The sequence below is a fragment of the Schistocerca serialis genome, chromosome 12 (assembly GCF_023864345.2).
Source record: "Schistocerca serialis cubense isolate TAMUIC-IGC-003099 chromosome 12, iqSchSeri2.2, whole genome shotgun sequence".
Taxonomy (NCBI): Eukaryota; Metazoa; Arthropoda; class Insecta; order Orthoptera; family Acrididae; genus Schistocerca; species Schistocerca serialis.
The window spans coordinates 75,312,694-75,335,938 of NC_064649.1; the positions used below are offsets into that span (position 1 = coordinate 75,312,694).

Below are 23,245 nucleotides of genomic sequence, written 5' to 3' on the forward strand. Positions count from 1 at the left end.
AATTTATTGTTATTCACTCATTTAGAAAAGATATGCTTGGCGTCGTTGGTAGTGAAGGGGTAGGGTGTTGGAGCAATCGCACGCCGTCCCCTCGCCACCCGAAAGGTGCCTCTGCACCCTTTTACGCTGTGTGGGTCCCTTAGCAACAGCATCCACGCACAAAGGGACTCTAGACACCGTACCCCCTCCCTTCCGCCGCCCGCGCACTAGCCTGACATAGATATGACACCACTGTGCAGGGCAAGGGGCGGACGCGGTCAAAGGATTGACCAATCAGCGGCCGGCGACCCAGGTGTTGCGGCTGTGGAATGTCCAGCGACCAGCCGGGCGGCTGTGACCGCCTCAGTTCCAGCGAGGGCAGCCACACCAGCTCCAGCAGGAGCGCGAGCAACGCCAGCGCGGCCGACGCGGACGTCGACGGGGCAGCCGCCATGGGGAAGCCGCGGACACCGCCGCAACTGCGCGCGGCCGACGCCAAGGGCCAACTCTCGCCGCATGCATCCTCCGCCGGCTACCACTTTTACGCCTACGAGTCGACCCAGCTTCAGCACGCCGACTTTGCTGCGTACGGATACCGGTAAGTCGGCCCCCAACAGCGCCTCGCTGCTTGCCTCGCCAGCCGGTCTGCGTACCCATCACTGTGTCCTCCAAGGACACGCAGGGCTAAATAATTTTTTTGGAAAACTCAGCAGCAGCGAATCATTCTTCCCAAACTACAGTGGTGAGTGGAATTGGGAGAGCAGTTGGTGGTACCAGAAGTACCCTCCGCCACACACCGTAATGTGTCTTGCGGAGTATAGGTGTAACTGTAAACAGTTCGTCACCAGAAAAAGCTGCTTTAATGTGTAATATCTTATACCTTTCTTTCTAGTCATCGATCTTCTGACTGGTTTGATGGCGGTCCCTCTTTCCTGATCCAAACGCTTCATCTCTAAGTAGCACTTTTAACCTACGTCTTCCATCATTTCTGATATATTCCAGTCTCTGTCTTTCCCCACAGTGTTTATCCTCTGCATCTCCCTTCAGTACCATGGAAGTTATTCCCTGATGTACTATCATGCTGTCCGCACACTGGACTCATATTCGGGAGGACGACGGTTCAAACCAGTGTCCAGCCATCATAATTCAGGTTTTCTGTGAATCGCTTCAGGCAAATGCTGGGATGGTTCCTCTGAAAGGGCTCGGTGACTTTCTTCCTCATCCTTCCCTAATTCGATGTGACCGATGACCTCGCTGTTTGGTCCCCTGCCCCAACCAACCTTACTGTCCCTTCTTATTAGTGTTCTCCATATGTTTCTTTCCTCGCAAGTTCTACAGAGAACCTCCTCACTACTTGACCTAATAGCCAACCTCCTATAGCGCTACGTCTCAAACTGTTCGATTATCTTGACCAGGAATGCGCTCTTTGCCTGTGCCAGACTTCTTTTCATTCCCAACACAGCAGAATTCCTTCACTTCATCTACTTCTTTGTCACCCATTTTTCTGTTAAATAAATCGCTGACCTGATTTTTCTCCTTACTTGCCTAAGCTTACTCTCAGTCCATATTCTGCTTTCATTGCTTTCATCATGTCCTGGAATTCCCCCTCACGGAGATAGCAGTGTGACTGGCCAGTTTCACCTCTGATCGTTACAACAGCTTTCCTTTGTTTCGTGATGTTTTTTAATGCTCTAAAGCTGCGCAGCGCTGTTATCGGAAAGTATTCTGCCTACTGCTTTGTCAATAGTGTAATTTATTCGTTAATGTTCATGGCTTTAGTTGCGTATCGAAGGACGTTGAATGTGATGTCAGCGCGACACACAGAAACCCAACTCCTTGGACAAAAATCTACCAGTATTCTATCATGATTCTGCAAATGTCCTCCCACATCTTGCCGAATTTCAGTTCAAGTTGTTCCTCCTTTTTCTGCCCCGTGTTGACATCACCGTGAAAAATCTTTCGACAGCACACTCGATGCCTCAACATCAAGCTGGCCATTTGAAATGCACGACGGCGAATAAAACACACCGTTGAGAAGGCAATAGGCATATTTTGTCATTAAACTTTTCATTTCAGTATCTCGGTTTTGCCAAGAGCCACTTTTTTTACTATGGAATGAAAATTCTTTTTTCGTCATGAAAGTTGGCATTTTGCTTTACGTCATGCGGAGAGTCAAAGCTAAATTTTCACCGATTTCTTTCCCAAACCTAATCGCTACATTAATTTGTTTAACGGTGCGGTTTTCATCACGTACTTTTTGCTCCCGTACTGTGTAAGAACGTCTCGGCTAAGCTGCGTCTTTGTAAAATCGAGACGCCATTTTGGAATGCGACTTTGTGAAGATAAGACGCCATATTTGTTGGTTTCCACATTTAAACTATGATACAACAGCGCATTAATGATCTCTCAAAGACGCATCACTTTTTTTCAACGCCTTGTCAGTCAAAATATGTCGGGTGATGCGACTTGGTCATCTCATAACGCGATGGGAAAAAAATGTCGCTGCAACTGAATTTTCCTTTTGTGAAGATCCACTGTTTTAAGAGCTATTATGCACATTCGTAGCATTTATATGAACATTACAGATCGTTAATGTAAGTTTAAAGTCTAGATTTGGAGAAACAATGTGTCGGACTTTGTAAGTCGTATGATTTTTGAAATTCAGTACTTCCCCTTCCTGAAGTTGGTGATTGAAATAATAGCTCAGATTTTGAAAAACACAAAGAAGTTTATGAATTGTATTATTAAGTTATCCTTTCATTTGTATCGGTTTTGCCGAGTATACCACTATGATTGCCATATTTTTTTTTTTTTTTTACTGTCACAATGAGGATAATAGCTCCATTGTCTACCGAAATTTTCCAAATTAATTTCTTTCGTGGCAGAATTCTGTTAGTAAGTAGCTGTATTCAGATCAGGTTCGCTATTCTTTACACAAGCTGCGTGCCAAAGCTTGTTGCTTAATCCTTCCTTTTCATAAACAGCCATATTGTACCAAGACTTTATGCAGGTTAGATGCCATATTTGTTGGTTTCCGTATTTACCTCGAGTGCTCAAAAAATTTTGCTGATATTTTATTTGCTTGATATTTTAGTAGCAGCAACTGTTCGCAAATTTATGCGTATTTGAGGTATCTTTAACCCGCTACTCTATCGAAGGCGAAAAGTTTCGTAGCACTGGAGTATGCATACAGAAACCAACAAACACGGCGTTTAATTCTCACAGATCTGTATTGGAATATGGCGTCTGCGGTCTGGTGTTCTAGGCGCTACAGTCTGGAACCGCGCGACCGCTACGGTCGTAGGTTCGAATCCTACCTCGGGCATAGATGTGTGTGATGTCCTTAGGTTAGATGGGTTTAATTAGTTCTAGGGGACTGATGACCTCAGAAGTTAAGTCTCATAGTCCTCAGAGCCATATGAACCTTTTTTTTTTGTGGCGGAGGGTACTTTCTGTACCACTATCACTTACCTTCCCCCACCCTCCTTTTCTGTTCCCGTCGCGAATAGTTCTCAGACAGAACGATTGCGGGTGTCACCTTGTGGGTTCAGATCTCTGTATTTTTATCTTCATGGTCTTTTCGCGAGGTTTACGTAGAAGGAGGCAATATATTTGCCAATTCTAGTAATGTACGCTCTCGAAACTTTAAGAATAGACTATAACGTGAAACAGAACGCCTCTTTTGCTGCGTCTGCCAATGGAGTCGGTTGATCATATGTGTGCCGCTTTAGTGCTTACTAAATGAAGCAGAAAGTGTTTTTCAGGACGCATATGTCCGCCATTGACGTCCATCGTAAGTCGTTGAATATTTTCGGGGCTTCCGCTAACAACGCATTTGTTGGTGGTTTAGTCGCATTTTTTATGGCTTCTAAATTTATTTCCTGTTCCCGCGGCAGCACAACCTGCTATCACCGTCTAATTTAACTCTTATGAGACTCCTACATAAGAACAGCAGAATGTTATGATACGCACCGCTCCATGCCTATGTAACCGAGCATCTCCAAACTGGATCTTCTCTCTGCGGTGTACAGTATGCTCCACCACGCCCATGAGAAACGTTGAGTCCATTACCATTCCTAGAAATCTAGTTTGACTCTTCACTATTTTAGTAAATAATAGTTGCACATTCCGCCAGTGCTCGAAGAGTGTCAGCACAGTCGCTCTTGCACGAGCAAGTCAAGATGCAGTGTTTCTAGAATTTTTTGAAGTCACTGATAGAACAGTTTTGTCAATAGAACCATATAGATCGCGCAATCGTCATTATTTTTTGGCGCCTTTACCCATATCGGCGCAGGGTCGGTATGGCTCTTAACGAAAAATGGCATGCATAAGTTAAGAAGTTAAGAGGTGCCCGGATTTCCCCCCCCCCCCCACCCCCCCTCCCGGCCACCCTCTCTGGAGCGTAACATGTGTATCCCAACTGTCTGCATGAGCATTATTCATGTGGAAGTGAGAGAGACTTTTCTAAATGTTTGCGAACCATCTAGCTGAGCTGACACTTGTCTATTATCCCGGTATTCACCTTGTGCGATGTGGGAAACCGCCTAAACACCACAAAATCACATCCAGCCTGGCCGGCACACCAACCTGCGTCGTTAATTCGCCGGGCAGATTGTATCCGGAACCGGCGCATCTCCCTGTCACAGAAGCGGCGCTTTAAAGCGCACGGCCAACCGGGCTGCCCGTCCAGATCCCTAAATAAATTTCTTTATTTATTACGCTGTTTCGGCTGTTGCCATCATCAGATATCAAAAGCTACGAACGCCTAACTGGGGCGTCAGTATAAGACAGGTTGTTCATGTCGAAGTCTTCTGATTTGATATAGCTCTCCATGCTACTCTATCCATCGCGAGCCCCTTCATCTCTGAATAGCTTACACGGTTCTGTATCTGCTTACTGTATTCATCTCTTGGTCTCTCTCTGCGATTTTTACCCCCCCCCCCCCAAATTTCCCTCCAGAACTAAACTGGCGATCTCTTGATGTCTGAGAATACATCCTTTCAACCGGTCCCTTATTCTTTTCCGACTGGGGCACAAATTTCTTGTCTCCAATTCTGTTCACTACCTCCATATTAACTAAGTGATTTACTCACCTAATCGACAGCATTCCTCTGTAGCACCACTTTCAAGAGCTTCTATTCTCTTCTTCTCCTAAACTGTTTTTCAACCAATTTTCTCTTTGATGCATGGCTACACTCCATAAAAACACTTTCAGAAAAGACCTTCTAACACTTAAATCAATATTCGATGTTAACAAATTTTCCTTCTTCAGAAACGTTTTCTTTTCATTGCAAGTCTACATTTTATATCCTCTCTACTTCGTCCAGCATCCGTTATTTTCCTGCCGGGTTAACAAAAATACTACACCTACAAATCCACAGTAATTCTCTCCGTATCACCTGATTTATTTTGCGTGCATTCCATTGTCCTTGTTTTGCTCTTGTTGATGTTCACCTTGTAACCTTTCAAGATACTGTCGATTCCGTCCAACTACTCTTCCAAGTCCTTTGCTGTCTCTGACAGATTCACAATGTCGTCCGTAAACCTCGACGCTTTTATTTCTTCTCCCCGAACTCTAATTCATACTCCAAATTTTTCTTTTGTTTCCTTTACTGCTTGCTCGTTGTATGGATTGAACAAAATCGGCGGTAGGCTACAACCCTGTCTCAGTCCCTTCTCAACCACTGCTTGCCTTTCATTCCCCTCGACTCTTACAACTGCAGATGGTTAAAATGGCTCTAAGCTCTATGGGACTTAACATCTGAGGTCATCAGTCCCCTAGACTTAGAACTATTTAAACCTAACTGAGCTAAGGACATCACGCACACATCCATGCCCGAGGCTGGATTCGAACCTGCGGCCGTAGCAGCCGCGCGGTTCCAGACTGAAGCGCCTAGAACCGCTCGGCCACACCGGCCGGCTCTTACAAATGCGGTCTGGTTTCTGAGCAAGTTGTAAATATCCATTCGCTCTCTGTATTTTACCCCTGTTAACTTCACAATTTCGGAGGGATTATTTGAGTCAAAATTATCAAAAACTTTTTCTAATCTACAAATGTTACGAACATAGGCTCTACGTTTCAGTAATAACACCGAATATTGGTTTGCAAGTTTAGAGCTTTTTGATACGAGTTTGATGCCACTAGCAAGGACAGCGTGATAAATAAACGAATCTATTTAGCGCTCTAAATGATTTTATTCACGAAACATTCATCCTGATCACGGACTCGTACAAAAATTTATTTCCGTTACTAACAGAAAGGTGGAACAACACTCAGCACAGAGCACTTCTCTTTCGGCAGGAGAGACATTGCAGGGCGTCGAATACAGGAATGTTAAATTCCTTGTCGTGCTGTTTACTCACTTCTCCATGAGTCACGCGTATGAGCACCAAGAGAATTCAAGGCCACAACAACGTCGTGAGTCATGCATGGTGTCCACTACCTGCGCAAATCAACATCCTGCGCGCCGTGGATAAGGTTTGTTAAGTCCCATGAAACAGTACCTTTCGCCATCGTTGTGGGTGTAAGGTGAAAATATCTCGGCCAGGCAGCGAAGAACTGCGTTTGGTACGCAGAGCATGGAATTGGTTTTCGACACTGCCCCCTTTCCAGTCTGACGGCAATATGTAAATATCCTCTATAGAGATTCTAAGATGTACTAAATACTAATCTTATTCTTCCTCTATGGTGAGCCCGTAGGTTGGTTTGGAGTAGTGCGTTTATCCAACCGTGTTCCTTCTTACGAAACTCTCTTCTGCCTGAATTAGCTACTGCAGCCCTTTTTTTTTTTTTATCAGTCAGACCTGACACGAATTCCTCTCCTGCACCAGCTTTTCATTTCAGAGTAGCACTTGCAACCTACGTCCTCAGCTATTTGCTTGTTATCTTATCACTGATATCTTTTCACACTGAATTAAAATCCCAATCATGAACCTTTTATTTTCGGAATTGCTTTTTCGATATAGAGGGTGGTCCATTGATAGTGACCGGGCCAAATATCTCACGAAATAACCATTAAACGAAAAAACTACAAAGAACGAAACTCGTCTAGCTTGAAGGGGAAACCAGATGGCGCTATGGTTGGCCCGCTAGATGGCACTGCCATAGGTCAAACAGATATCAACTGCGTTTTTTAAAATAGGAACCCCAATTTTTTATTACATATTCGTGTAGTACATAAAGAAATATGAATGTTTTAGTTGGACCACTTTTTCCGCTTTGTGATAGCTGGCGCTGTAATAGTCACAAACGTATAAGTACGTGGTATCACGTAACATTCCGCCAGTGCGGACGGTATTTGCTTCGTGATACATTACCCGTGTTAAAATGGACCGTTTACCAATTGCGGAAAAGGTCGATATCGTGTTGATGTATGGCTATTGTGATCAAAATGCCCAACGGGCGTGTGCTATGTATGCTGCTCGGTATCCTGGACGACATCATCCAAGTGTCCGGACCGTTCGCCGGATAGTTACGCTATTTAAGGAAACAGGAAGTGTTCAGCCACATGTGTAACGTCAACCACGACCTGCAACAAAGGATGATGCTCAAGTAGGTGTTTTAGCTGCTGTCGCGGCTAATCCGCTCATCAGTAGCAGACAAATTGCGCGAGAATCGGAAATCTCAAAAACGTCGGGGACCACCCTATCGAATGGACAGGTGCAATTCCACGTTAAGAATCATTTTCTGGAAACAAAATTGATCTTCCCGTTGCGCTTTGGTGGGCCTCTGCCAGATGTTTACGTTATTTTCTTTAGCAGTCACGACTAATTAAACTGATTGTTTTGTAGTGTGCACCTCTGTTAGAGCCTAAATTCTTTGGCATTGGAATCACTACATTCCTCCTCAATTTTGAACGTACTTCTATGCCTCATGTAGAACTGAAGAAAAAAAATGACACACAACGGATGGGACGGAAATCACTATATGTGATGTAATCGCACGCGTAAATGCAAACAAATGATTACAATTTCAGAAAACTAGCGTTCAAGGGGAACAGCTTCAAAAACTAAATATGTCAATGTTGGTACGTCTATGGTCCTCATATAAGCAGTTATTCGGCTCGGCATTGATTGATAAAATTGTTGTACGTACTCCCGATCCGCGCGCTAGATTGTCAAAATCCCGAGCTGACTCGAGAGCCTTGCTCGTAATATTCGAAACATTCTGAGCCGGGAGAGGTCCATCGACCTTACTGGTAAGGTAGGGTTTGGCAAGCTCTAAGACAAGCAGTAGAAACCCTCGCCTCGTACGTGGGGAATTATCTTGTTGAAATGTTAGTACGGGATGGCCTGCAATGAAGGACATCAAAACGGAGCGTAGAATATCGTACTGCAGTGGTGCAAGGGTGACATGGATGACAACCAAAAGCGTCTTCATACGCGTCATCGGGGCTCAGTTCGAAGCCTGACTCATCATTCAAGACATTTCTCCTCCGGTCAATGAGATTCCAGGCCCAAAATGTGACAGGAGATGCCCCGTACGGTGTGGGATACCAACCTGAGCGTGGCCCTACAACCAGAAGAGATAGTCTCGAAGGCTATATCGTTTCGTAGCGGCACCTTTACAGTACAACGGCAAGTCGACGATATTCTACGCCACATTTTGTTGCGCTTCATGGGAAGTCATTTCAGCAAGATAATGCCCGACCGCGCAAGACGGGAGTCTCTACTACTGACCTGGTTGCCGAATCATAGCTTACCCAGCAAGATCACCGGATCTCTCCCAAGTTGTAAGGGGCATTAAGAACAGGGCCGTACAACCATCGCGGGTTCTGACGATTTAACACGCCAGTTCGACAGAATATGGTACGATATCCCAGGGACGACACCGACCGAACGTCTCTACCAAACAATGCCAGTCCCAATAAATTCTTGCATGAGGCCCAGAGGTGGACCAGACTTGCTGAGTCTGTGAAGTTCATTCTCTTGAATAAACCATCCAATTCGTTTCTGAAATTGTAATCACTTGTTTGTCTGTCTGTGTATGTACTTCACATCTGCCGATTTCCGTCCCATTCGCATAATTCCTTCGTGGTGCGTCTTTTTTCCTTAGGGTATATGTTGCGTAGAAGTTGGAATCTACATCTACATGGATACTCTGCAAATCACATTCAGAAGGTTCATCGAACCACCTTCACAATTCTCTATTATTCCAACCTCGTATAGCGCGCGGAAAGAATGAACACCTATATCTTTCCGTACGAGCTCTAATTTCCCTTATTTTACCGTGGAGATCGTTCCTCCCTATGTAGGTCGGTGTCAACAAAATGTTTTCGCATTCGGAGGAGAAAGTTGGTGATTGCAATTTCGTGAGAATACTCCGTCGCAACGAAAAACGCCTTTCTTTTAATGATATCTAGCCCAAATCCTGTATCATTTCTGTGCCACTCTCTCCCATATTTCACGGTAATACAAAACGTGCTGCCCTTCTTTGAACTTTTTCGATGTACTCCGTGAGTCCTATCTGGTAAGGATCCCACAGCGCGCAGCAGTATTCTAAAAGAGGACGGCCAAACGTAGTGTAGGAAGTCTCCTTAGTAGGTCTGTTACATTTTCTAAGTGTCCTGTCAATAACACGCAGCGTTCCCCACGACATTTTCTATGTGTTCCTGCCAATTTAAATTGTTCGTAATTGTAATACCTAGGTATCTAGCTGAATTTACTGCTTTTAGACTATACTGATTTATCGCGTAACCGAAGTTTAACGAGTTACTATTAGCAATGATGTGGACGACCTCACACTTTTCGTCATTTGAGGTCAGTTGCCAATTTTCGTACCATTCAGATATCTTTTCTAAATCGTTTTGCAGTTTTTTTATCTTCTGATGACTTTATTAGTCGATAAACAACAGCCTCATCTGCAAACAACCGAAGACGGCAGCTCAGATTGTCTCCCAAATCGTTTATACAGATAAGGAACAGCAAAGGGCCTGTAACACTACCCTGGGGAACGCCTGAAATCACTTCTGTTTTACTCGATGACTTTCCGTCAATTACTACTTTCTGGCAGGAAACCGCACATCCAGTCACATAACTGAGACGATGTGCCATAAGCACGCAATTTCACTACGAGCCGCTTGTATGGTACAGTGTCAAAAACCTTCCGGAAATCCAGGAATACGAAATCGATCTGAAATCCCTTGTCAATAGCACTCAACACTTCAGGTGAATAAAGAGCTAGTTGTTTTTCACAGGAACGATGTTTTCTAAACCCATGTTGACTGTGTGTCAATAGACCGTTTGCTTCGAGGTAATTCATAATGTTCGAACACAATACATGTTCTAAAATCCTGCTGCATATCGACGTTAACGATATGGGCCTGTAATTTAGCAGATTACTCCTACTACCTTTCTTGAATATTGGTGTGACCTTTGCAACTTTCCAGTCTTTGGGTACGGATCTTTCGTCGAGCGAACGGTTGCATATGATTGTTAAGTATGGAGCTAATGCACCATCATACCCCGAAGGGAACGTAATTGGTATACAGTCTAGACCAGAAGACATGCTATTATTATGTGATTTAAGTTTCTGCACTACTCCGAGGATATTTACTTCTACTTTACTCATGTTGGCAGCTGTTCTTGATTCGAATTCTGGAATATTTACTTCGTCTTCTTTTGTGAACGCATTTTTGATGGCTGTGTTTAGTAACTGCTTTGGTAGCACTGTCTTCGATAGAATCTCCATTGCTATCGCGAAGAGAAGGCATTGATTGTTTCTTGCTGCTAACGTACTTCACATACGACCAGAATCTCTTTGGTTCTCTTACTTTCTGATATCTCTCAAAGATCTTAATAATGCTTGGGAAACGGCGTCAACTCCAGGGGCCTTATTTCTACGTAGATCTTCTAGTGCTCCCCTTAGTATGTTCATTTTTAGACATTTTTGACATTAACTGAGAAGTATAATCAGTCTACAAAGGAGAGTGGTTGGAAGTCCTGCGACACATTCCACGAGTAGAATATTTCTCAAGAGCGGGGAGCCAGAAGGGGTTGTTAAAACGTGTACACGTGAGGGCTGACGAATAGTCTGTGAAGGAAAAAAAAAAAAACAGTGAATGTAAGGCGACCCTAACATGTGGTGCAATGCTAATTACCTTGTCCCATGCACTACACAGTGCTATATAAAATATGTATGTAGAAGTCTCTGTCGATGCAATGTAGAACATTGTAATAAAAAGAAATAAAAAATTAAGAAAAAACCGGACGTGTGCCAATATGGCTCGCGGGTGAGGGTTTCGTACAAACTCAACTTTGTGTATACACAGGATATCTATAGGTTTTCATGGGTTTCCGAGTATTAAAATATGTGGCATACGTAGCCGTATCTTAGGACTGCATACGCGTACAAGCTCAGGTTTTTTATACCCCGTATTCCTTAAGATGACGAACAGGAAACATGTCGAAATGTGGCTGCAATACGACACCTCCCTAGACTGATAACCGTGAATATTTCAGCAATGAAAGCTTTATTTTTATAAAACAAAGATTTTCCTTTAATGACTGATAATAAAGTAGCTGTCCGCCTCGATAGCTGAGTGGTCAGTGTGACGGATTGCCGTCGTACGGGCCCGGGTTCGATTCCCGCCTGAGTCGGGGATTTTTCTCCGCTCAGGGACTGTGTGTTGTGTTGTCTCCAAGCCAATGAGGCCCAACGCTGATTTCCATTTCCAGTAAAGTAGCTTTTACAGTTGGAATCCGATACTTTCATAAATGAAACGTAATTAGTCGGCAGGAAAAAAAGAGCATTGCGTTTGATCATTTTAAACTAAGATAGCTTTCGGTTTTTGCGTTTCAAGTATTGTGACTTTTCCCGAAATCAGTCTCATTTCTTTTCTCACACAAAAACTGAAAATGCCAATGCTTAGTTCATAAATTATTCGGATATTGTTGACTTGTAACATGAAACAGAGGGATGTTGTAGTAAAAATAAAAAAACAATACTCATATAAAGCTAAAAAACACTATTTTTTCAACAGAAAGGTAAATTAAGAAAAATCCGGCAAAAAAAAAAAATCAAACATCGCTTCAGCACTTTGTCGAACGCAGTTGATGAATAGAAGTGATGAATGCAGGCCATAGCAATATATTTGCTGTTAAATACGCCACACTGTATGTTAATGGTTTCTCATTGTGCACAATGTCAGCAATGTAATCTGTCTTGGATATGTGCTAGTATCCTACAATACGACAACTGGTCTGTAATACCTGAAGTATGTTTTTTCGACATGTCAAAGGTCAGACATGATTTCAGATTTCAACATCCACTTGCTCATGGTTGTTGTTGTTGTTGTTGTGGTCTTCAGTCCTGAGACTGGTTTGATGCAGCTCTCCATGCTACTCTATCCTGTGCAAGCTTTTTCATCTCCCAGTACCTACTGCAACCTACATCCTTCTGAATCTGCTTAGTGTATTCATCTCTTGGTCTCCCTCTACGATTTTTACCCTCCACGCTGCCCTCCAATACTAAACTGGTGATCCCTTGATGCCTCAGAACATGTCCTACCAACCGATCCCTTCTTCTGGTCAAGTTGTGCCACAAACTTCTCTTCTCCCCAATCCTATTCAATACTTCCTCATTAGTTATGTGATCTACCCATCTAATCTTCAGCATTCTTCTGTAGCACCACATTTCGAAAGCTTCTATTCTCTTCTTGTCCAAACTATTTATCGTCCATGTTTCACTTCCATACATGGCTACACTCCATACGAATACTTTCAGAAATGACTTCCTGACACTTAAATCAATACTGGATGTTAACAAATTTCTCTTCTTCAGAAACGCTTTCCTTGCCATTGCCAGCCTACATTTTATATCCTCTCTTGCTCATGGTTACAAAGCCGAAATAACGATTGCGTAAAATAAATGCCCAATTAACACTCAAATGGCGGAATTTTTTTTAAAGAAACATGTCTCTATAATTCGTAAATATCTTGTGCATTTATCAAATATAACATGTAACTCTTGCGTTCTTTTGAGTGCAGAATAACAATAATTACATACATTTTTCGTGTTTCTGCAAGTAAAGTGTGCTTCCATCAAAGGCAATTACTTTGGTTACATAAAAGTGCAGAAGTTGGACGATCAGCTTTTTCTTTTTACTTGTAAAATACAATTTATATTCAGTAAGGATATAAATCACACAATGGGGTGCCACTGTATGATGTGTGGCGGGACGAATTATGTGCAAAACAAACAACCAAACAAACATAAAAAGAGAGGTCACAGGCTCTTATTTTCTCTCTTACACACTCTTTTATCGAAGGTATTGCAATGAAAACCTCGTAGGCCCACTACATTAAATTTTGCATCTACATCAAACTCCGCAAGCCACCTAATGGTGTGTGGGGGAGGGTACTTTCGGTACCACTATCTGATGCCTCCAACCCTGTTCCACTCGCGAATAGTGCTTGGGAAGAATGATTGTCGGCAAGACTCTGTATTGCCTGTAATTTCTCGAATTTTCTCCTCGTGGTCAATACGCTAGATGTATGTGGGTGGAAGTAATATGTTATCCGACTCTTCTTGAAAAGTGCTGTCCCGAAATTTCAATAGTAAATCTCTCCATGATGCACAACGCCTCTCTTGTAACGTCTGGCAGTGGAGTTTGTTTAGCATCTCCGTAGCGCTCTCTCGTCAGCTAAACGATCCCGTGACGAAACGCGCCGCTCTTCGTTGGATCTTCTCTATCTCCTCTATCAGTCCTACCTGACAGGGACCCCAGATAGATGAACAATACTCAAGGAACGGGCGAACAAGCGCCTTGTAAGCCACTTCTTTTGTGGATGAGTTACATTTCCTTAAGATTCTTCCGATGAATCTGAGTCTGGTGTCTGCTTTTCCCACTATCTGTTTTATATGGTCATTCCATGTAAGGTCGCTCTGGATAGTTACGCCTAGATATTTTACGGCAGACGCTATCTCCAGCTGTTTGTCATCAATAGTGTAGCCGCACAGTAGTGGATTTCTTCTCCTACGTATGAGCAATATATTACATTTATATACGTTCAGGGTCAACTGCCTGAGTCTGCAACATTCATCAGTTCTCTGCAGGTCGTTCTGCAAATTCTTACTATCTTCTGTCGTTGCTACTTAGGTATAAACAACTGCATCATCTGTGAATAGCCTTCAAGAGTATCAGACGCTTTCTGCTAGATCATTTATATACATTGTAAACAGCAACTGCCCTATCACACTTCCCTGTGGTACTGCGGATATTACCTTTACATCTGTCGATTTAGTTCCGTTAAGAGCGACGTGTTGAGTTCTGTCTCCAAGAAGGTCTTGAATCCATTCGCAGGTCTGCTCCGATACTCCGTAAGCTCGTATTTTTTTCATTAAACGGCAATGCGGGACGCTGTCAAATGTCTTACTGAAGTCAAAGGAACACGGCATCAGCCTAAGCGCCGTTGTCCACTGCGCTGTGGATGTCGTGGAGGAACAGAGCGAGCTGTTTCTCAGAATCTCTGTTTGCGGAATGCATGCTGATTTTTATAGAGGAGCTGTTCATTTTCCAAAAACGTCATAATTGTTGAGCATAAAATATGTTCCATAATTCTACAACAGATTGTCGTCAACGATATAGGTTTATAATTGAGTGGACCAGTCATACGACCTTTCTTAAAAACGGAAATGACCTGCGCTTTTTTCCAGTCGTTAGGTACCTTTCGTTGCTAAAGCGATCTACGATAAATTACTGCTAGAAAGGGAGCAAGTTCTTTCGCATAATCTTTAATAGGTCTCTCATCTGGTCCTGAAGCCTTTCCACTACTAAGCGATTATAGCTGCTTTACAATTCCGCGATCTCAATATCTGCAATTTCGACTTTCTCATGACGATTGAAAGGAGGGACAGTGTTACCATCTTCCGCGGTGAAACAACTTCGAAAGACCGAATTCAGTATTTCGGCCTTCTCTCTGTTACCTTCCGTTTCGGTGCTCGTGTGGTCGCTGAGAGAATGAACAGGTGATTTTGACCCACTTGCTGATTTCACATACGACCAAAATCTCTTAGGGTTTTTACTCTGATCGGTTAACAGCGTCTTAGTTTCGAAATCATTGAACGATTCTCTCATTGCTCTCCTTCGCGCATTTTCGCTTCGTCAGCTTTTGTTTGTCAGCTAGGTTTTTACTTCTCTTGAATCTTGGGATTAAGTTCTCCGAAGGCCGGAGTGACCGCGCGGTTCTAGGCGCTACAGTCTGGAACCGCGCGGCCGGCTGGCCGGGGTGGCCGACCGGTTCTAGGCAGTACAGTCTGGAACCGCGCGACCGCTACTGTCGCAGGTTCGAATCTTGCTTCGGGTATGGATGAGTGTGATGTCCTTTGGTTAGTTTAGTTTAAGTAGTTCTAAGTTCTAGGGGACTGATGACCTCCGCAGTTAAGTCCCATAATTCTGAGAGCCATTTGAACCATTAAGAGCTTTGTTTACGTAGTGCTTTTCTAACATGGCTCTTAAACCGTGGTGGATCTTTCCCATCCCTTAAAACCTTACTCGGAACATTTTAAAGAAGAAGCATAGACGATTTCTTAGAAAAATATACAAAGTTATGCAGAAAATGGTGCTACATGTGTAACTAGGTAGTAGAAGCCTAGTTATTTACAGATTAAAGGAATCCATGTAGTTTTAAATCTCTCTTTGATAATGGTTACTGCAGTTACGAGGTTTTTACTGACAGATGGAGTTATGAGGTTTTCGTTGCCTATGATCGTAATGTTCCTTTCCCTATCAATTCTAGCAATGTTACTGCTAACCTTACAATTTACTATATCGTTTTTGTAGCTCTGTTAGACCACAACTTTTGTTTGTCAGCTAGGTTTTTACATCTCTTGAATCTGAGATTAAGTGCTCTTTGTTTACGTAGTACTATTCTAACAAGGCTATTAAACCGCGGTGGATCTTTCCCAACCCTTAAAACCTTACTCGGAACATTTTAAAGGCGAAGCATAGACGATTACTTAGAAAAATATACAAAGTTATACAGAAAATGGTTCTACATGTGTAATTAGATAGTAGAAGCCTGCCGGCCGGTGCGGCCGAGTGGTTCTAGGCGCGTCAGTCTGGAACTGCGTGACCGCTACGGTCGCAGGTTCGAATCCTGCCTCGGGCATGGATGTGTGTGATGTCCTTAGGTTAGTTAGGTTTAAGTAGTTCTAAGTTCTAGTGGACTGATGACCTCAGAAGTTAAGTCCCATAGTGCTCAGAGCCAGTAGAAGCCTAGTTATTTACGGGTTAAAGAAATCCGTGTAATTTTAAATCTCTCTTTGATAATGGCGTTACTGGTTACTGAAGTTACGAGGTTTTTACTGACAGATGGAGTTATGAGGTTTTCTTTACCTCTCATCGTTATGTTTGTTTCCCTATCAATTCTACCTTTGCTACTGGTAATCTTACTATTTATTACATCGTTGCCGGCCGGATTGGCCGAGCGGTTCTAGGCAGTACAGTCTGGAACCGCGCGACCGCTACGGTCGCAGGTTCGATACCTGCGTCGGGCATGGATGTGTGTGATGTCCTTTGGTTAGTTAGGTTTAAGTAGTTCTAAGTTATAGGGGACTGACGCGTCAGTCTGGAACTGCGTGATCGCTGCGGTTGCAGGTTCGAATCCTGCGTCGGGCATGGATGTGTGTGATGTCCTTTGGTTAGTTAGGTTTAAGTAGTTCTAAATTCTAGGGGACTGACGCGTCAGTCTGGAACTGCGTGATCGCTGCGGTCGCAGGTTCGAATCCTGCGTCGGGCATGGATGTGTGTGATGTCCTTTGGTTAGTTAGGTTTAAGTAGTTCTAAGTTCTAGGGGACTGATGACCTCAGAAGTTAAATCCCATAGTGCACAGAGCCATTTGAACCATTTTTTTTTTTTTGTTTACGTAGCGCTTTTCCAACATGGCTATTAAACCGTGGTAGATCTTTCCCATCCCTTAAAACCTTACTCGGAACATTTTAAAGGAGAAACAGAGACGATTTCTGAAAAAAAAGACAAGATTACGCAGATAATGATGCTTCATGTGTGACTAGATAGTAGAAGCATAGTTATTTACAGATTAGAGAAGTCCATGCAATTTTAAATCTCTCTTGGAGTTACTAGTTACTGCAATTACGAGGTTTTTACTGACAGATGGAGCTATGAGGTTTTCGTTGCCTATAATCGTAATGTTTCTTTCCTTATCAATTCTACCAATGCTGCTGGTAATCTTACTATTTACTACATCATTTCTGTAGTTCTGGTAGATCTACTGCCGGCCGGAGTGGCCGAGCGGTTCTAGGCGCTACAGTCTGGAACAGCGCGACCGCTACGGTCGCAGGTTCGCATCCTGCCTCGGTCATTGATGTGTGTGATGTCCTTAGGTTAGTAAGGTTAAAGTAGTTCTAAGTTCTAGGGGACTGATGACCTCAGAAGTCGAGTCCCATAGTGCTCAGAGCCATTTGAACCATTTTGAACAACTCTGCTTTTGCATAAACAATTTCTAACATTGTTCTGTACTTTCAGTGCGAAGCCCAAGCCCTGTAACACTGACTGTATCTTGTGCCATGTCATCAGCCCGAGCGACCATTTCGAGGGGCAGGCACACGGGCAGTCGGTGGCCATGGTGCAGTCGCAGCAGCAGCATCACCAGCTCAGCCCGCTGGGGCATCACCAGCAACAGTTCAACACACTGGAGCATCACCAGCACCAGCTCAACATACTGGAGACACCACTGCATCACCACCAGCAGCAGCAGCCGCAACACAGCCCACCATCTCCTGCAGAGTCCACCTACCTCGCACAGGACTCCTATCAGTACAGAGTGAACTTCTCCTCACGTGACTGGCAGTCAGCACCAGATCAGCATCAGCTCTACCATCAGCACCAGCAGCAGCAACAACAACAACAACAACAACAGTATCACCAGCAACAGCAACAACAGCAGCAGCAGCAGCACGCGCTCGTGGCCTCTGGCTCGGCGCGCAGCCCGCTAGCTCCGGGCAACGGCTGCAACAGCGTGAACAACGCCAACAACAGCGATGAAGAAAACAACCCGGTGGCCGCAGCGGACAACGGCAACAGCACCAGCAGCGGCGGCAGCGGCAGCGCAACCGGTGATCGCAACAACCTCGTCACGGTCGTCGCCTTCGCCGACCTGCAGCAGCGCAACATTGGTGAGTACCACTTGCACGAGGATAAAAGTCCGCGCTCTGCCGAAACGCATTGCTTGCGGTCGCACTGACCCTACAGGGTGATTCGAAAAGTTTGGCACGAGTTGAAGTAGCTGATAGAGGCGCTGAAATAAGCAACTTTGGATTCGATTGGATTGGATTGTTTGAAGGAAGAGACCAAACAGCGAGGTCATCGGTCTCGTCGGGTTAGGGAAGGACGGGGAAGGAAGTCGGCCGTGCCCTTTCAAAGGAACCATCCCGGCATTTACTTGGAGCGATTTAGGGTTGGGTTGGGTTGTTTGGGGAAGGAGACCAGACAGCGAGGTCATCGGTCTCATCGGATTAGGGATGGACGGGGAAGGAAGTCGGTCGTGCCCTTTCAAAGGAACGATCCCGGCATTTACGTGGAGCGATTTAGGGAAATCACGGAAAACCTAAATCAGGATGGCCGGACGCGGGATTGAACCGTCGTCCTCCCGAATGCGAGTCCAGTGTGCTAACCACTGCGCCACCTCGCTCGGCAAACAACTTTGGAACTCGTGATCTCGGAAGCAATCTTGAGCCAGTGAAAGCTCTGAAATGTGCAGCATAGATATTGTCTATTTTTTCGTACGTACAACTGCTTGTTACTCAAGCGTGTTCCATCTGTTGGTGTATCAGTCGCTAGTATGTACATCTGCTTTCGATCCATGGGGCCTGAAATTGGAAGTGGAGGACCAGCTGCATGGCCATCTCACTTCTCTGATCAGACACCTCTCGATTTTTTAATTTTTTTTTTTAATTTTTTTTTTTGTGAGGGCAATTGAAAAGTCTCGTGTACGAGACAGCAGGTCCCCAAAAAGAAACACTTCTCGACGGGATACTTGAGTGTCTGATGCGGTTCGTCTGAAGCCTGGTCTGCTTGGTAGAGTGCAGCAAAATTTTCTGGGAAGGTGTTATGCCTTTACTGAATGTGGTGCTCATAGTTTTGAACATATTCGGCGAACTTGCGGCGCGTGTGCATTGATTGCCCTTGTTGTTCTGAAATTCCAAAGCTTTATCTTCCAAACTTAACAAAAATCAAAAATCTTCTGCTAAGTTCCTCAGTCCCTAAGCTTACACACTACTTAACCTAAATTATCCTAAGGAAAAACACACACACCGATGCCCGAGGGAGGACTCGAACCTCCGCCGGGACCAGCCGCACAGTCCATAGCTGCAGCGCCTAAGACCGCTCGGCTAATCCCGCGCTGCCCAAACTTAACAGAAGCTCTCCTGCGAAAGTTGCAGAACTAGCACTCATGAAAGAAAGGATTTGCGGAGACATGGCTTGGCCGTCATGTGCGCTACCTATTGAACCAATCTGTGTACTTGCGTCACAATAACAAAGTGATAACTCACTGTCTTTGAGGATAGAAATGTCATCAGCGAATCTTATCATTGATATCCATTGACCACCGAGCGAGGTGGCGCAGTGGTTAGACACTGGACTCGCATTCGGGAGGACGACGGTTCAATCCCGCGTCCGGCCATCCAGATTTAGGTTTTCCGTGATTTCCCTAAATCACTCCAGGCAAATGCCGGGATGGTTCCTCTGAAAGGGCACGGCCGACTTCCTTCCCCATCCTTCCCGGATCCGATGAGACCGATGACCACGCTGTCTGGTCTCCTTCCCCAAACCAACCAACCAACCAACCATATCCATTGACCTTGAATTTTGATACCAGTTTTGAACCTTTCTTTAATTCCTTCAGTGCTTTTTCGATGTACAGATTGAACAGTAGGAGCGAAAGACTACATCCCTGCCTTACATCCTTTCTAATGCGAGTATTTCGTTCTCTGTCTTCCAGTCTTATTGCTCCCTCTTGGTTCTTGTACATATAATGTATTACACCTATTTTTCTCTGAGTTTCGAACATCTTGCACAGTTTTACATGGTCAAACGCTTTCTGCCGATCGACAAATGCAATGAACTTGATTTTTCTTCAGTATTGCTTCCATTATCAATGTCAGAACTACCTCTCTGGTGCTTTTACCTTTCCTAAAGCCGAACTTATCGTCATCCAGCAGATCCACAGTTTGCTTCTCCATTCTTCTGTGTGTTATTATCGTCAACAACTTGCATGCTTGAGCTGTTAAACTGATTGTGCATTGAAACTTCCTCGCAGATTAAAACTGTGTGCCGGACCGAGACTCGAACGCGAGACCTTCGCCTTTCGCGGGCAAGTGCTCTACCATCTGAGCTACCCAAGCACGACTCACGCCCAATCCTCACAGCTTTTACTTCCGCCAGTACTTCGTCTCCTACTTTTCCAAACTTAACAAAAGCTCTTCTGCGAACCTTGCAGAACTAGCACTCCTGGAAGAAAGGATAATTCGGAGACATGGCTTAACCACAGCCTGGGGGATGTTTCCAGAAGAGTTTCTGTTAAGTTTGGAAAGTAGGAGACGAGGTACTGGCGGAAGTAAAGCTGTGAGGACGGGGCGTGAGTAGTGCTTGGGCAGCTCAGTTGGTATTCCGGCACGGTAGCTCAGCGTGTTCGGTCAGAGGGTTAGCAGCCCTCTGTAATAAAAAAACTGAGTGAATGGATCAACAACGAACTTCAACGGGTATCATGGGACTTCCGCCCTGAACAAACGCAACGAACATTAACGAACAAAATAAGATTTAAAAAAACAGAGACATGGTAAAGCACTTGCCTGCGAAAGGCAAAGGTCCCGAGTTCGAGTCTCGTTCGGGCACACAGTTTTAATCTGCCAGGAAGTTTCGTATCAGTGCACACTCCGCTGCAGAGTGAATATCTCATTCTGATTATGTATTGATTCTCGCATTTCTCAACTCTTTATATTTTCGGAATTGTGTGGATGATGTTTTTTTACGAAAGTTTGAAGGTATACCGCCAGTCTCATACGCCAACGTGAGTAGTCGTTTTATTGTCACCTTCGCCTCTCAATTTAGAAATTCTGATGGAATTGTATCAATCTATGCCGCCTTATTCGACCTTAAGTCTTCCAGAGCCCTTTTAAATTCTGGTTCTAATATTGAACCCCCCGCACCCTCTGTTCAGTATAAACGCCTGTTTCTTCTTCTGTCACGTCAGCTCACATGTCCTCTACCCCACGGAGGCCTTCGATGTACTCTCTCCACCTATCCGAACCTACCGTATAGAAAGAAGTAAGCATCCGATGGCACTGTTCTATTTACTCCGCCACAAAAGCCGGCAGAGTCCTTTCTCAGTAAAAGGTCGGACGTGCAAGCGGCGTAAGCCGTTCTCAAAAGGAACGGCTGCAGAACAAAGCGCTGGTAAGTAATTCAGCGTCTCGTCCCACGTTCGTGAATGACGTGGCCTTTATCCCAGATGTCGTTTCCCAGTTGCCTCCGTAGCGTCATCGATTTGTCATTAGCTGCCGCAGTTTTACATATTTCAGCACCCTGGTGACCCAACCCGCTAAGAGATGTTTTCCGGAATGGGGAGGGTAGACAGAGCCAGTGCCCGAGCCGAGGTGAATGAGAGAGGGTAAATTATCAAGGGAGACAGTGGCGTCCTTTTGAGTTGATAAACTTACGGGTTATTCGGCATCACGCAGATTAGCTCGCAGAGTTGCTTCAGCCAAGCTCGAGACAGGCTGATGAACATTGTATGTGATGAACGTCTCAAATACAGCGAGGCGGCACTGAGCTCGCAGGTCGGAGGTCGGCACTTCGATTCCCCGTTCAGTCATCGGGATTTATAATCTCCATAGTTCATCTGCGCCGCGCAAGGTAAAGGCCGAGATGATTCTTTGAGAACGTCACCGACGATATCCTTCCCCATTCCGCGCTTGTGTGTGGTCTCTAATTCCCTCGTTGTCGACGGGACGCTAAATGTACCTTTTTGGGGTTCTGTAAAAACAGTACCCTTATACGATCGCTTTCGTGTCCGTCCGTCTATGAACGGGTAGACGTATAAAGATGAAATTTCTGTCACATACAGATACACGGACCGTTGGTGGTGTAACCATTCCACGCCGCGCAGCAGTACTCCAGAAGATAGTGGACAAGCGTAGTGTAGGGAGTCTCTTTTGTATACCTGTTGCATCGTCTAAGCGTTCTGCCACAAAAAATAAATAAATAAATAAATAAATAAAATAAAAATAATCGCCGTTTGCTTCCACCACAAGGATATCTATGTGATCATTCCAATTTCAGTTATTCGTATCTGTAATCCATAAGTATTTTATTGAATTTACAGGCTATAGATTTGTGTGATTTACCGTGTAACCGAAATTTAGCTGATTTCTTTTAATACTAGTGTGGATCACTTCACACTTTTTATTATTTAGAGTCATTTACGGCTTTTTGACCGCACATATATGTTGCCTAAATCATTTTGCAATTGGTTTTGATCATCAGATGACTTTACGGGTTGTTAAATAACAGCATCATCTTGAAACAATCTAAGAGGGCTGCTCAGATAATCTCCTATGTCGTTTGTGTGGATCAAGAACAGCAGAGGTCTTATAACACTTCCTTGGGAAACACCAGATGTTATTTCTGTTTTACGTTATGTGTTTCCGACAGTTACTACGAACTGCGAACTGTCTGACAGGAACACACGAATCTAGTCGCACAACTGAGACGATACTCCATTAGCCACGCAATTTGATTAGAAGTCGCTTGTGAGAAACGCTACCAAAAGCTCTTTCTGCAAACCTAAAGATTTGGAGTCAACTTAGCATCCCTTGTCAATAATACTCATTGCTTCGTGAGAATAAAGAGCTAGTATATCGCGTGTCGCAAAAAAGAACACCGACAAACTATAGGGGCAGGTTCCTTACAGCAAAACAACAAAAAGGTCTCTAGTAAACATGGCGTCTGAAATGCATAAGAGCTTGGTTCAAATGGCTCTGAGCACTATGGGACTTAACATCTGAGGTCATCAGTCCCCTAGAACTTAGAACTACTTAATCATAACGAACCTAAGGACGTCACACACGCACATCCACGCCCGAGGCAGGATTCGAACCTGCTACCGGAGCGGTCGCGCGGTTCCAGACTGAAGCGCCTAGAGCCGCTCGGCCACTCCGGCCGGCTCCTTAAGAGCTACGTGTACTTGTTCAGTAGAAGAGATGAGTTTGAGACAAGCGAAGATCAATAAGTCGTCATAGCTCCT

The 23,245-nt window shown here is 44.4% G+C and overlaps 1 protein-coding gene across 1 annotated transcript; it reads left to right on the forward strand.

The window, feature by feature from the left end:
• The first annotated feature begins 308 nt into the window (after positions 1-308).
• On the forward strand, positions 309-21,685 carry LOC126427943 (myb-like protein Q). The gene is made up of 3 exons (XM_050089834.1): positions 309-577; positions 17,467-18,017; positions 21,681-21,685. Exons 1-3 carry the CDS (start codon positions 309-311, stop codon positions 21,683-21,685), a joined length of 825 nt encoding a protein of 274 aa, XP_049945791.1.
• Positions 21,686-23,245: the final 1,560 nt, after the last annotated feature.

Coding starts and splice junctions, on each gene's coding strand:
- LOC126427943 (XM_050089834.1), top strand. CDS start 309: ATGTCCAGCGACCAGCCGGGCGGCTGTGACCGCCTCAGTTCCAGCGAG. Junction 578..17,466: donor TTTGCTGCGTACGGATACCG/GTAAGTCGGCCC, acceptor CTGTACTTTCAG/TGCGAAGCCCAAGCCCTGTA.